Source organism: Gigantopelta aegis, chromosome 4 (genome assembly GCF_016097555.1).
Source record: "Gigantopelta aegis isolate Gae_Host chromosome 4, Gae_host_genome, whole genome shotgun sequence".
NCBI classification, from domain to species: Eukaryota; Metazoa; Mollusca; class Gastropoda; order Neomphalida; family Peltospiridae; genus Gigantopelta; species Gigantopelta aegis.
The window spans coordinates 10,348,440-10,364,340 of NC_054702.1; the positions used below are offsets into that span (position 1 = coordinate 10,348,440).

The 15,901-nt window shown below is 40.8% G+C and overlaps 1 protein-coding gene across 1 annotated transcript in view; it reads right to left on the reverse strand.

The window, feature by feature from the left end:
* Positions 1-15,901, reverse strand: part of LOC121372324 — a 175,917-nt gene that overhangs the window by 73,703 nt on the left and 86,313 nt on the right. The window contains exons 8-12 of the mRNA XM_041498620.1: positions 12,353-12,510; positions 5,110-5,277; positions 3,427-3,543; positions 2,643-2,787; positions 1,967-2,212 (exon numbers count right to left, since the gene is read on the reverse strand). Of these exons, the coding sequence (XP_041354554.1) occupies positions 1,967-2,212; positions 2,643-2,787; positions 3,427-3,543; positions 5,110-5,277; positions 12,353-12,510 (834 nt within the window). The remainder of the gene's footprint in view (positions 1-1,966; positions 2,213-2,642; positions 2,788-3,426; positions 3,544-5,109; positions 5,278-12,352; positions 12,511-15,901) is intronic.

Sequence of the window (15,901 nt, forward strand, 5' to 3'; positions counted from 1 at the left end):
ATTAAAATCATAACCTCAAAAATATCTGTTTATAGATAGTTTTAGCACTACATGTTCCTTTCTTTATCACTTAAAAAACAAAAACAGTCAACAGAATAACCAAACTATTACCAACATTCTCTAGTCCAAATTGGCTAGAAAATTTTAAATGTTTGGTTATGATGGATGGTGACTCTTGACTCAAATGAACGAATGTTTATGTCATTAAATAGAGAATAACTAGTTAATGATGTAGGATATGGGCTTTATCCTGTGAAGCAGAGCATTTAGAATTTTTATAAAACCCACTCAGTGATTTTACAAATTTACTAGCCACGATTAAAAATTTACTAGCCCTACTTTACTTTAAGTTAATACAATTTTACTAATAGTAATAATTGGATATTGCACCTAAAGAGGGAGATAGAGCTTAAAACACTAACACTGAGTAGTGGTGGTGGTAGGGACAGGATATTCATATTTTCAAAATAGACATGACTGCAGCATTTGACAAAAACAATTTCACTAGATGTCGGGCATGCCAATAGTAGTTATTTACTAGCCCAACATTGAATATCACTAGCCATGGGAGTGGGGCTACCATTATCTAGAAGCCCTGTGTGAAGGTAAGAATGGGAAATTCTGCGAGGCTTGCCACTATTTATTAACCTCTATATAACATCATTAATTAGCTATTATTTTTATCTTGCACTCCATAAAAATTAAATCAGCTACATTGTACTATGAGCTTGAGGTCAAATGAGTGATTCTGTAATGTATCTATTCATGCACTGGCATTCTGAAGAAGAGAACAAGCGAGCATGTGCCCCCCCCCCCCCCACCCATACTTTGTAGCAGCAATGGTTTTTATATATTTATACATTATAAGTTGTAGAAGCATCACGAGGGGTATATGGCTTTTTATGTACCCTCTGTGTGTTCTTTTACCCCGAGCCGAAGGCGAGGGGGTAAAAGAGCACACAGAGGGTACATAAAAAGCCATATACCCCGAGAGATGCTTCTACAATGAATTTATCTTGCCCAATATGTTAAACCATATAGTCAGATAATCAAAATAATGCCAGACAATAATTGTTAACAATTTATTAACGGAGCCGTACCACGTGGACGCGAACGAAACCACTTGCCAGTGACGAAATATAGTTCCATCGATAAACAAGTTTTTAACTTCAAATGTTTGTAATATGAAATTGTCTGAAACAGATATTAATTTTAAAAAACTAAACTTTTTTTTATCAGAAATGTATGTAGTAAACAAAATAAAAATATTAAAAATAAAAAACGATAAAACAACTGTTGCTAATCGCGCATTAATACAATGACACCACGACCATAATTAGGTGGCCGAATTCAACATTGCAGCTTTTAAAAGTATTGAAATAGTGTATTTTATAGTAAAAATAAAATTAATTATGTATACTTGATTGATTATCAATGTTATTGATAATCTAATTATTGCTTTAGCATTAACTGGGGTGGCTAGAAACTGTTGGAAATTACAGACGGGGTATAAGAGAATTTGGCTCCGCCCACAGGGGTATAAGGGATTTGTCCAATGGCAAACAACCAATGAGATTAAAGAATTTTACATGAAGGCGAGATAAGTATTTATATATATTTGTGTGTGTCCCCCCCCCACACACACACACTTTTTGGCACCTTCCTACGCCCGTGTATGTATATGATATCACCTATGTGACATCAAAAGTGACAATCTGCTAGTATATGTTTCAGACTTTGTTTTAATCGATCATCATAATGGGCTAATAGAAACAGTGGTTGCAGGAAACATATACTGATAACATTTTCCTGTAAACCTGTGTTACAAAGTCATAATCTACTAGTATATGTTTAAGATCAATCATCCAATAGAAACAGTGTTTGCAGCTATGATACATAAACTGATGCCATGTTCCTGTGAACCCATGTTCCAATGAAGAGCTCCAACTCTCTCTCTCTCTCTCACCTGGTCCAGAGCTGGTGCTGGAGATGCTGAGCGAGCGAGGTGAGTCCGAGTTGTACTCGCGAGACGGTGAGTAGGATCCGTACAGCTCGCCAGGATGCAGGCTCATCGTGGACTGCGTGAACTGGTCATCGATGGCGCTGATGTTGAGACGCGGGTCACTGCGACTGCGCACCAACGCTCGGATGCTTGGTGTCATCGCGGACAACTTGCGGCGCTCGCTGTATTTCGGGATCTCACGGTAAGGCACTAAAACAGAACAAGGACAGTTCACATAATCGTCAGATGTGAGCAGGTGGAGTGGGTCCAAGGGGACAGTTATATATTAATCAATCTATAGTCCGTCTCATCCTCCATCAAAAATGTTTTCAGTAAATAATTCGTTTGGTTTGATGTAAAGAGAAAAGTAAAAGTGTTTTGGAAATAACAAAAAAATACTATTTTTGTGTCTAATTTGAAAAACAATCTGCTCAGAAATAAATAAAGTGTTATAAATTTCATGGCATGAAAAAATGTGTTCTCTGTGGGACAGACTATAGGTGTGAGGATGGGGTGGCAATGATAATGTTCACAGTTAGGGGAAGGTCAGTATCACCCTGTGTCTTCCATCTCTTTCTGTACTAATATTCTATACCTATATTTTATTATAAAGTTAACCTTTAAGTGACGACCTAATTACCTGCATCTTCCGACTTGTACGCTTTGATGATCTCAGCCAGCTCGAAGTTGCTGGCGATGATGGCCACCTCGTATGCAGACTGGTTGTTGTAGTTGACGACATTCTTGTTGGCACCTCGGAACAGAAGAACTCGCGCACACGACTCCTGAAACACAGAGTTACCAGTTATCAACACAACAAAAATAATGATGCCAGAGGTATTGGGTTTTTTTAAAGTTGCTAAATCTAGTTTCCAATGTAAAAACATTTTTTATTCTACATGAAAAGCATTTTGAGCTACAATAAACACCAGGATGACCAGAAACATACCATCTGCCAAAATTGATAATTTAAGAATATGCAATATGTAAGTTAACAGTAAAAAACTGCAAGAGGCAAACATATTTTACACTAAACTAGTCAGTGGTTATAAAGCTGCAATCTCTCATTTATTTTTGTTCACTTTTAACTTTAATCAATACTTTATGATTTCCAATGAGATCTTATTTACAATCTAGGTCACATTCAAATGCACTGAACATAAACTAGACACTGTCTGACAGGGTGCTACAAGTGGAATGTACCTGCCAAGCTCCTATGTAAGAGATGACATGTCCAAGTACTGTACAAAGGAGAGAATGACTGAATCTTTAGCTTTCACATATATTAACATCATTGAAGTTGTCTGGAACTCAATAGCTGATGGGTTTTTTTGTTCATACTATGGTGTTGCTAAACATTTATTCATTCGTTTGTTAAACTGAAGACAATTTGATGAGGTTACGAGAGCTTCTCCTTGTATTACCTGGTTGTTGATGGCACACACATGGAGTGGCGTGTTTCCGCTGGCGTTCTGCACATCTATATCAGCTCCGTAATACAGCAGGTGCTCCAAATGCTGAACCCGCCCATATCGACAAGCCTGGTAAAGGAAGTATAACAAATTAATAACTTATTAAAAAGCTGGTTACTTTTAAATAAGCAACCCAAGAATGTTTTGTTTATTAACTAAAAGGTGAAGCAAATAACCAACACTTTGCCAATATTTAATAACACAGATTATTTTCAAACACAAATGCCATGAACAATAGTAACAATATGCACAGTTCATATTTTAAGATATATAGTTTACACTAGGAACATTTTCATTACTTTTTGTGGCAATAATGCATAGTCACTTTTGGATCCTTATTCTATGTAGCCTACATTTATATTTTTATTCACATAATATCATAAAAGTCAATTAAAAGCCAACAAATCCTCGAATGGAATATTTTTTTTTTAATCTGTAACTCTAAGTAGTATTAATAGTTTTATTTAAGGATTGTCTGTTATTTCTTTTACGTTCATCAGGGTATGAAAAAAAAAAAATCATGTGCTAACTTTGAATCGGCGAAGCCGTTCTCACATAAGTTTGCGGATTATTTTTGAGGGATGAACGTAAAAGAAATAATAGCAATAATTAAATTTGAATCATATTTGCTAAAAATAACACTCAAATTTCATACTTTATTTTGAATTATTTTTGGTTTGTAAACAATAACGCTCAATAAGACAACTTGCCCATATAAAACGACGTCATCAGATATGGTGTTCCCTAATGACATAATTTTTACATTCATCGAAATATGAGAAAACTTCCGTTGCTACATCTGGACCAATGGCATGATGTTATATTATAATGAATGTAACAGAAATTTAATTATTTATTAATAACACTGTAGGTGTGGGTGGGATTTGTTCCTTTTGCTAAAGAGATTCAACTCATGTCCAGTTACCAACATGGGACATAATTCTGTATTTCTTATTTTTAAATCTAGTTGTGCAGCTTTTATTATAAAACAGATAATTCTGTATTTCTTATTTTTAAATCTAGTTGTGCAGCTTTTATTATAAAACAGATTTTTAATCAATTATAAACTGTTACCTATTACTAGTAATACAGAATGTTGTATTATTTACTTTATCTAAGTCACTTGACAACAGAAACCAATTGTTCTGCTTTATTCATCAAGTTTAGTTAAGATGAACTTTGGAAAAACTTGACTTTATAACAAGAGATTATGTCAAATTGATTTATATTTAAATATCTAGGGATAAATAGTTTTTAAAACAATGAGCAGAAGCTACATTTAAATATTTGATAAATAATACATGTTGTTGTAAACAATTTCTGTTGAACCAGAAAGAGACAGAACCACAGCAACAGGGAGAAGGAATGAATTGCAGGAAGGAAAGAGGGAGAGAGGCAGGGTGAGTGAGCAAGGAAGGAAGGGGAGGAGGGAGAAGGGAGCAGGAAAGACATAAAGAGAAAAAAGAAGAAGAGGAAAACAGAATAAAATGAAATGAAGGCAGAAAGGAAGGAAAGACAGAATGAAAAAGAAACAAAAGCAGCAAGGAAGGAAAGAAGAAAGGATGGAAGGAAGGAAGAGCATTATTTGATCTGATTTCTACAAGATGAACAGACAAAATCTGCCTGGTGAATTACCTGGTGAATCTCAAACCAGCCCTGTTCGTCTTGAATGTTGATCTGTGATCGTTCGTGCAGTAATATTTCTGCACACAGCGGGTTAGTGTCGTTCGACACACAGTAATAGATGGGAGTCAGTCCCCGGGCATCCTTGTAGTTGGGCGACGCTCCCAGGTCAAGTAATGCCTGCAAGAGGAAAATAATAAAGTTTAGTTTTGTTTCACGACATCACTAGAGCACATTGATTTAATTAATTATCAGCTATTGTATGTCAAACATTTGATAAAATTTCTAACATGTAGTCTCCAAAGGTATCCTTCTACAATTTCCCAAAAGCAGAAAAGGATCTTATATATTTAGAAAATTTTTTTCTAATTTTCATTATTATTCATACTTACCTAGTACTAGCACAACAACAATGCTATATGACCCTGAGTTATAACCTCCACTGCAGAATTATCTCCCCTTGCCGGATGTATAACCTACACCCGCGCATGGGTAGACCGTATATCCTCGTTATCGATTCAAAGTCCGGAATGACTGAATCAAAAAAGACCTTCCTCGGGGCGGGTAGGAGGTAACGGTTGTTGTGCTAGTACTAGGTAAGTATGAATAATAATGAAAATTAGAAACAAATTTTCTAATAGTCTTATTCAACTTACCGTACTAGCACAACAACAATGCTATAACAGACGTGATAGAACACCGTTAAAGCACGAGAACTTAACATTAAAGGGAGGAGGTAAGAAAACAAGGAGGACTTACCCATTCAACCAGTAGTGTTCGTCTCAAGTAATGATACAGTGAAAAAGCAACCCACATCATACGAGGTATAAAATGTCAAAGTGACTTTTAAATTGAAGAACTACAACCTCAAGTAAAAGTAAACCAAGTTAACAAGGTGAGGAAACCCGCACACCAAGTAATGGTAAAAAACACTCGACTGCCCCAGATAGTCAACCATCCACCCCCCCACTCTCCAAACAGGAGGTGGAGAACTATCTCCCAGAAAGACTGCCGCTAGCAACCGGACGAAATCCACCAAATCATGCAAAAAAGCATGAATCTCACTAATACGACAGCAAGCCACTAGTGAGACCAGAAACAAAGTATTCCACGTCAAATGACGAAGACTGGCGAATTTCAAAGGCTCGTAGGGCTTGCCTTTGAGTGCATGCAGAACCAGAAAAACATTCCATTTAGGCAAAATGGAAGGCTTCTCAACCGTGTTTTGCAATGATTTAAGCAAGTCATGCAACACAAGATTCGTTGAGAAATCTTGACGTCCACACTGCCTCAGAGTAGTGAAAATGGACGACTGGTGACTTCTCACTGTTTGAACCTTCGGCTGTCTTTCTTGGACAAGAGCCAGAAAGTACTTAGCTAAGTCATTAACAGTAGGTGACAAGGGATCCATGTCCCTCTCAGTCGCCCAATGAACCCAAGTGTGCCAGTGACACTGGTAGACCCTCTCTGTAGACTGGCGCTTTGAAGAGGAGACGAGCTCAGCAACCCGTTTAGAAAAGCCTCGGTTTCGGAGGGAAACCCCGACAACCGCCACGCGTGAAGTCGGAAAACCTCCGGCTTCGGATGCCACTCTGTCCGACGCAGTCTCTGAATGAGCAGATCGGGTATCAACGGCAACCGCACCGGCTCCTGCACTAAAAGTGACAGGAGCGGAGGAAACCAGGCTTGAGCTGCCCAACTCGGGGCTACGAGCGTGACACGACAAGGTTGCTGTCTGATCTTTGCCAGATCTGTCTGAACCGGGGAACGATGACTCAAAGCGTCCGCCAAGACGTTCATGGACAAAGGAATGTGTTTGGCCGATAACACCACTCCCCAATCGTCGCACCATTCCAGAATCTCCAAAGCCGCAAGACTCAATGACAGGGATTTGGTGCCTCCCCACCGATTGAGGTACGCAACAACCGATGTGTTGTCCGACCTCAACAGAATTCGACGATGTCGAATAACAGTCCTGAAATGGAGACAAGCGCGACACATTGCTTCCATCTCCAACAGGTTAGTTTAAACAATATTTATTGCTGTCAAAATGCGGTTTGGGATTGGCCAACAGGCAAGAGCCTATATTAAGGCCTCTCCCTACATTTATAAATACAAGTTTGATACATCAAGATGACAGAAATAGTATAATAATTTAAATAAATTCAAATTAGCTAAGATGAGAAGAATGGAAGAGAGAGAGAGAAGAAAGGAAAAATAAAAATAGATAATTGATATGATATTATGTAGTCACAGTTGGGAAGGGAGAAGGAGGAATAATGAATGGTTAGTTATCGAACAGGTTGATGTGACGACTCCTCTCTGAAGGAGTCCACACCCCTGACAGATGTTGATCCAAAAGGTGTGCACCGAACCCCTCAAGGGAAGCATCGGTAAACAGGACCAACTCTGGAGAAAGTGGGTGTAAAGGAACGGCCTGGGACATACACTTGTCCACTAGACACTCTTGGATCGGAAGAATGAACCAAGGCCCCAATGGTATCACCAAATCCCAGCCGAGACCATCCCACACCCGGGACAAATGCCATTGAAGCGGTCTCTTGAACCATCTGAACCGCACATTCAGCGCCGCCAGCGATTTGAGATGGCCTATCAACACATGGAGCGTGCACACTGACGCACTTTGCTCCACCAGAATATGTTGCGCCAATGTCATGAAATTGTGAAGTCGCGAATCCGTCGGAAGAACGGACGCCTCCACAAGGTTGAAAACTGCCCCGAGATAAGTGAAAACCTGCGTTGGCACTAATTCCGACTTGACCCAATTGGGAATAAACCTCAAACGGATAATCATGTCGATCACGAACTCCACGCCCACGAGACATGCCGTCCGTGATGCCGCCGGAGTTAACCAATCATCCAGGTAATTGTGCATCCGTATACCTAACAGATGTACACGCCCCACCACTGCCTTTACTACCCGAGTAAAGACGTAAGGGCTTGTGGCCAATCCGAATGGCAGAACTTGAAACTCGTAAGCTCTGCCGTCGTAGAGGAACCGCAAGTACTTCCAAAACTCCAGATGGATTGGAACATGCAGGTAAGCATCCTTCAAATCGATGGACGCTGCCCATTCCCCCACCTGAAGCAAAGCGCGAACCGACTGAACCGTCTCCATCTTCATAGATGGAATAATGACGTAAGAATTCAGCGGTTTCAGGTTTAGAATTGGTCGCCACTCGCCATTCTTCTTCTGGGCGAAGAACAGATGGGAATAAAATCCCGGAGTGCCCAAATCTACCTCCTGGATGGCTTTCTTGTTTCTCGACAACCATCTTCTCCACCAGTACTCGTTTGTCGACAGACAGTACCGCAGGTAACCGGGGGGAGGATGTCAGTGAAGGGGGTGATGAAAACAGAATTTTGTATCCATTGCGGACAACCGACAAAACCCATGGGTCCAAATCTGGCAGTTCGCGCCAACTTTGAACAAAATGGCGCAACCTGCCACCCACAGGAAGATCTGCTAACGGAATCTGAGCAGCAGGGACGAATTTCGCCACTTCTTGATCCATGACCAAGTTAAAATTGGTCCCAAAAAGTAAGGTTTCCCTTACTGAGCGACTACGAAAAGTAGGTTTTAACCACACCCGTCGCTCTCAGTCCTGCCAGGTAGTGATCCCGACGCAGAAGTATACTGTTGGCAAAAACACGCCCAGCAAGCTGAGCGACGTGATGAGAGGCTTTAGAAGCCGCCAACAAACAACCCTTAGCCATCGGCGGAAGACCCGTGACTGCTTTATCTAACCCAAATAGGAATGTACCTAAATGGTTATTGACTTGAAAAAGAAGTTTAGATAACCTCTCCAAAGTCTCTAAATCCGTGAGTGGCACACTGACATTAGGAGATGGGTGGCAGTCTGCCTTCACCCTAGCGGAAACGACCGCTGGATGTGAAAGGAAGGAAGCTCCCAATGTCTTATACGAAGACGTGGACAGAACCTTCACTACCCGCAATCAAAGCATCAATCTCCGCAAGAGATTCATGCGCCTCGTGCGCTAACGGCAAGCTGAAATCCTGCCGCGGAGCGTCCGTCACTAAAGGCCGGTTTCCAAACGAAACACCCTTGTAAGACTGAACAGCCCCCTCCGACGGAATTGCATCCGCACACACCAGTCGGATCTGTTCCCGTACAAAACCAAGAACCGCCTGGTAATCATAATCGCCATCTGGCGTACCATCGGCAAAAATGGGAATCTCATCGAGCACCGAACCTGGTGCCGACCCTTCCCCCAAACCACACACTGATTCGGGGGGGAAATCCTCTTCCGAAGAAGAAATTTTCTCAAACGACGCACCATGCGCTGACCGTAACGGAAACGAAACTGCATGGGCAGGACGATGCGGACCGGCCGAATCCGCAAACTGGTCCAACCCCGGTCTTGCTGGAAACCCCGGCGGTGGAGGGACTGGTATAGGCGATTCCCCTAGCCAGGCCATGAAATTCTCAAAAAGAGAAACATAGTCCCCCCCCGAGTCCACCCCTGAGGGCGACCCGAAACCATCGGACCCTGAACGAAAGTTTCCGCCCACACAGTCAAGGGATAACGCCTGGAACCTCTACCCCGATCTGACAGGTCCGGATTGACCATCGGTGTAGACACAGTTGCACCCAAGAAAGCTGCAGTTTCCCTGATCCCAGCTGAAGCAGACAACGGGACTGGTGGTGTCGGTTGAACTGGACCGTCAGGAAATTCGTACACGTATGAATCCTGCGCCGAATTCTGAACCCAACGTACCACGTGTGGATTAGCCAACCCAGTTGACGTAGCCACATGCGAACAATCTAAAAGTTGATGACGCTGTACAGGCGCCCCAACAACAGAAGGGACGCCCACTGGCGTCGCACCCGAAACAACGCCACCCGGCTCCGCTACCGAGACAACGTTGTGAGACTTCGTGATTTCGCCAAGTGGCTTGATCACCGAAGTAGTGCCGAAAGACGTGTTGGCCGAAACAGCGGCCTCGGACGCCACGACCAACCCTCCACCAGACGTCTGGTGAGACAAACGGTGCCGCGAAGCGGACTTCATTCTAGAGCTAATCGACCCCTCCACAGAAGGACCGATAACCCTGCCCCCATCAGCAAGATGGGAGTCGGAACTGAGAGACAGTTGTTCCTGCCACGACTGCACTCCCTCCAACTGACACCCCCGTTACAACCGTAACAGGCGCCGCCTCCACCGGCGGAGGCAAAAGCAAATCCCCAGGTGGAACGGAGCCCGACCTGGAAAAAACCTTCCCTGCTTCAGCCGAAACAGGGAGCAACAGCACCCCCTCCGCGCCAAGCGGCGCTTCGGGTTTACTGGTATCATCATGAAGATGGTGAACAGACGAGGTGGCGCCCTTGTGCCTACCACTTGTCCGCGAGCTCTTTGAACTGGACACCGACTTGCCGACCAACGGCAAATCGGTATGGAGCACAACCCCAGAGGTTGCCACTGTGCTCCGCCCATCCCGTTCACGTCTAATCATCCTCTTACGCTCAGCGTCTTTTGACAGCTTCTTAGCCTTCCCCCACGTGGCGGGGAACCAATTTACACAGATATGACACTGGCGTTCAAAACAGCAAGAACAACATGCCCGACATAACAAATGCTGATCAAACTGGGGCAGTCGTTTAAGACAACCCCCCTCGGCACATACAACGAACCGGTTGGAGCCCGAGGAAGCCGTGTCAGACATAACCCCGTGTAAATCACCCAAAAGACCTCGTATGACAGAGTAAAACAAAATTACAAATTAATAAACAAATTGCCAATTTGACAAAAAAAATTACTACAGAACTCGAACACGACTGCAATGGAGGACTGCAGAATAAAAAAAAACGAGGATATACGGTCTACCCATGCGCTGGTGTAGGTTATACATCCGGCAAGGGGAGATAATTCTGCAGTGGAGGTTATAACTCAGGGTCGTATAGCATTGTTGTTGTGCTAGTACGGTAAGTTGAATAAGACCAATATATATATATATATATATGTACTTTCCCACAGAAAGGACAGCACATACCATGGTTTTTGATATCTTTGCTAATTCCTAATAAATTTGCCATGAAGCCAATCATGGAATTAGCATGTTTAATTAGCATTTTATATTACTGCCTTTATTTTGTTATATTTTGTCTGGTTAAAACAAACTGCATTTGGCTACGTAATTTCTAACAATATTGCCAAATATTTAACAATAATTGTACTCCTGTAACATTTCAATGTAATTTACTTAATCATTTATGTACATTATGTACAAGAAATAATTAAAATGTAATTAAAGACATGGATGCAAGGATGGAACTACTTATAAATGAAGGAAGGAATGTTTTATTTAACGACACATTCAACACATTTTAATACGGTTATTTAGCATCAGACATATGGTTAAGGGCCACACAGATAATGAGAGGAAACTCGCTGCCACCACTCCATGGGTTACTCTTTCCATTAGCAGCAAGGGATCTTTTGTATCCCAAACAGGATAGTACATACCACAGCCTTTGTTACACCAGCTGTGGAGCACTGACTGGAATGAGAAATAGCCCAAGAGCCCACCGACAGGGATCAATCCTAGATCAACCATGCATCAGACGAGTGTTTTATCACTGGGCTAAGTCATGCCCCTTACTTATTAATGAAACTTCCAAGTATCAATGATTCAGATAAGACACGGGTAGAGAACCCAGTGGTGTTTGAATACCTTCACTGCCTCCATGCTTCCCACAATGGCCGCTCGGTGCATGGGCTAAGTCCTGCCCCTTACTTATTAATGAAACTTCCAAGTATCAATGATTCAGATAAAACACGGGTAGAGAACCCAGTGGAGTTTGAATACCTTCACTGCCTCCATGCTTCCCACAATGGCCGCTCGGTGCATGGGCTAAGTCCTGCCCCTTACTTATTAATGAAACTTCCAAGTATCAATGATTCAGATAAGACACGGGTAGAGAACCCAGTGGAGTTTGAATACCTTCACTGCCTCCATGCTTCCCACAATGGCCGCTCGGTGCATGGGCTAAGTCCTGCCCCTTACTTATTAATGAAACTTCCAAGTATCAATGATTCAGATAAGACACGGGTAGAGAACCCAGTGGTGTTTGAATACCTTCACTGCCTCCATGCTTCCCACAATGGCCGCTCGGTGCATGGGCTAAGTCCTGCCCCTTACTTATTAATGAAACTTCCAAGTATCAATGATTCAGATAAGACACGGGTAGAGAACCCAGTGGAGTTTGAATACCTTCACTGCCTCCATGCTTCCCACAATGGCCGCTCGGTGCATGGGCGACAGGCCCTGCTTGTTGCGGAAGTCGATGTGTGCCCCGCCGCTGATCAAACTGATGATGGCGTCGCGACATTTGTCCCGGCCTAGTGTCACTGCTATTGTCAGAGGGGTTTCTAAAAAATATAAAAAATTCACTTTACTTTTGTTCAAACGTAACCACAAAACATTTATGGTATATAAATTACAACAGAACAAAAAAGAAGATTTTTTAATATGTAACTACTAGGAACTTTCAGTTATACTTATTTTATCAAATTGAAATCCTTATTAATGTACAAACATAACTAATATTGTTCAAAGTTAACTAGTTCACTTAACAAGGGGGTACTTATATTCAGTCTGCAAAATTAGCCAGGTGCCTGATGCCCGAGACGTGTAGAAATCGCGACGGATGTGTAAATTTTTCAATCTCACATGCCCGACGGGCACCTGTTTTAAAAACGCATAAACGTAATAAAACTGGACAGTAGAAATGTTTTTTTCTAAATACTTTTAAAATTATGAATTTTTTACACAGGAAATGAAAGTCGTCTAGAAGCGGACAAGTGTAAATTCGCGTTTTCCCTTTACTGACATCTCGGCCCTATGAAGAGTCGGCCGATGGATACCTCACCCTCGGTAGGGCACCTGTTTTAAAAACGCATAAACGTAATAAAACTAGACAGCAGAAATGTTTTTTTCTAAATACTTTTAAAATTATGAATTTTTTACACTGGAAATGAAAGTCGTCTAGAAGCGGACAAGTGTAAATTCGCGTTTTCCCTTTACTGACATCTCGGCCCTATGACGAGTCGGCCAATCGATACCTTGCCCTCGGTAGGCCTATGACTAGATACCGGAAAGGAAATTTCTGTTTCCTCGCCCCGGGTCGTTTCGTCCTAATTTTTTGTATATGTGTTTATACTACAACTGCATGCATTATATCATCAAATTTCGTATAAAATCACGTGTCCTGTCGCTCACTAAGAAACGACCCACCTCCAGACCATTTTCACACATTCTGCCCGATACCCATATTTATGGCGAAACAACTCGTGCGAACGGGAATTAGGGCGAAACGATCGGATACCATCGCTTAGGTTATGTCCTGTTAACAAATGAAAACAACTGCATGACTACATGTTGAGTTTCTTGCGATATGTCGAGGGTGCAAAGCCGGTTGAACAACCGCCAATGGTTGAAATACGACGGCGAGAAAATGTTTTGTACGGCCTGTACTGATTTCGGTACAGAAGTAGATTTGGCGTTTGTAAAGGGGTCAAACCATGAATATACATGAAGTAACTGTGAATCATCGTAAAATAGTAATAAAACATTGTTTACTCATATGGCCATATTATAAGTATTACTAATAAATGCATGATATGCTACTTTATGTTACATATACTATACATTTAAGCGGGTAAAATTCTGCAAATATATGGGCATCTAGAAATTCATTCGGGCAAGTAAATTTTACAAGCCCACTTGCTCGAAGGGCAAGTGTCTCAAAAAGTTTTTCGTGAAGACTGTATATTGAATCCTAATTAATATAATTAAATTTCTGCTATATTCATTACAATGTAACGTCATCCCATTGGTTCAAACGTAGCAACAGAAGTTTGTTCATTTTTTTATGAACGTAAAAATTACGTCGTCAGGGAACGTCATATCTGATGACATCATTTTATATGGACAAGTTGTCTTATTCAGTGTTATTGTTTATGGATAAAAAATAATTCAAAATAAAGTATGATGTTTTAATGTTATTATTAGCCTGTATGATTCAAATTTAATTGTAAGTATTGTCTGTTATTTCTTTCACGTTCATCTGGATATGAAACAAAAAAATAATCCACAAACTTATGTGAGCACAGTTTGAGGATGATTTTGTTTTGTAAAAGAAATAACAGACAATCCTTAAATACTTGGGTTAACTTTAGTTCACAATGACAGGCAGCCTTTAAAATTTGTGACAGCAACCAGCACTGACATCACAAAATAATGTTGCTCATTTGTTTGGCAACAGCATTTTTATCATTATTCGATATTTACTTTGTTATTATTTGTACAAAATTGCCATTGCTAGATGGTCTGAATTTCAAAGGCTAAAAAGAGTGCACTGAGTCTTAATATACAGGAGAACTCTAGTTCACTTAATAAAATGATGCATTGAGTCTTAATATATACGGAGAACTCTAGTTCACTTAAAAAAAGGTGCACTGAGTCTTAATATACAGAACTCTAGTTCACTTAATAAAATGATGCACTGAGTCTTAATATACAGAATAACTCTAGTTCACTTAATAAAATGGTGCACTGAGTCTTAATATACAGAATAACTCTAGTTCACTTAATAAAATGGTGCACTGAGTCTTAATATACAGGATAACTCTAGTTCACTTAATAAAATGATGCACTGAATCTTAATATACAGAACTCTAGTTCACTTAAAGGAGAGGACAATTAAGGCATTTGGCCTGGTATGCATATTCAACGATATATAATGCACATTATTGCTTAATATCAACACGTATAATCGTATAGTTAATTAATAAAACGGTTAAATGTGACGACTATTATATATAACGGGCACAGCCATTTTGCACCATCTCAGTGAGTACGCCCTCTGGCGAGCTGGTGGTTAAGTAATGCTTAACTCGTCACGTCAGGAATGAGCCTTAGAACTAGAGAAACACAATCTACCTGGTTTTTGCGGGATGATAAATAGTCATACATTGCAATGTTCTGTAATAATACACATCCCAGTAAGCCAGCAGTAAAGTATATCCAGCACTATATATATTATTTTTCAATACAAAATAAAATACCATTGTCAAAGTGGCTACACAACAAGTCGAAACAATTAACAATGTTTTGCCCATGCATTAACCTATGTACTGAAATGATACACAGAGTGTTTTCTTAGTTAATTGGTCTATGCTGTTAGTTGCTTCTACCTGTGATTCCTGATTGGCAGGTGTGTATTTGATTGGTAACCAGACGAGCCAATTAATTGACGCTGTCTAGACACAAAAATACATACCGGTATTGTGGAATATTACCTGTCGCCCCTAAAATTGTAATGGACATGGTTTATTACTGTAAATAGTTCTGTAAAACTATTGATTAAGTAGACTTTTCCATCTAAAACCACAGAACTGACCAATTACGTAGTCCCAAAGAAAAGAAAATTCTCATTGGGTATCGTGGGTTGTCGTTTTTGCTCCAACGTAGCATATCAATAGGCGTAATAGTGTACATTTTTCCTTTGGTTTATTAAACAGAAAAAAATACTATAACGTCATTTATGCTGTGTTACAAGTCAGGTTGATCAAAGAGAAGCGCCTTGTCGAAAATTACTGCTTTTGTTTACACTGTACATACAGGAGATGGTCAGGAGCTGATGTCACTTCGCCTCAAGCTATCCCACTGGACGTCACAAAAACGAAACAAAATGGCTGCCCCCAGTTAGCAGGAATAATCATGTTTTTTTATTAACTCTAAAATTACGTGTTTTTCATT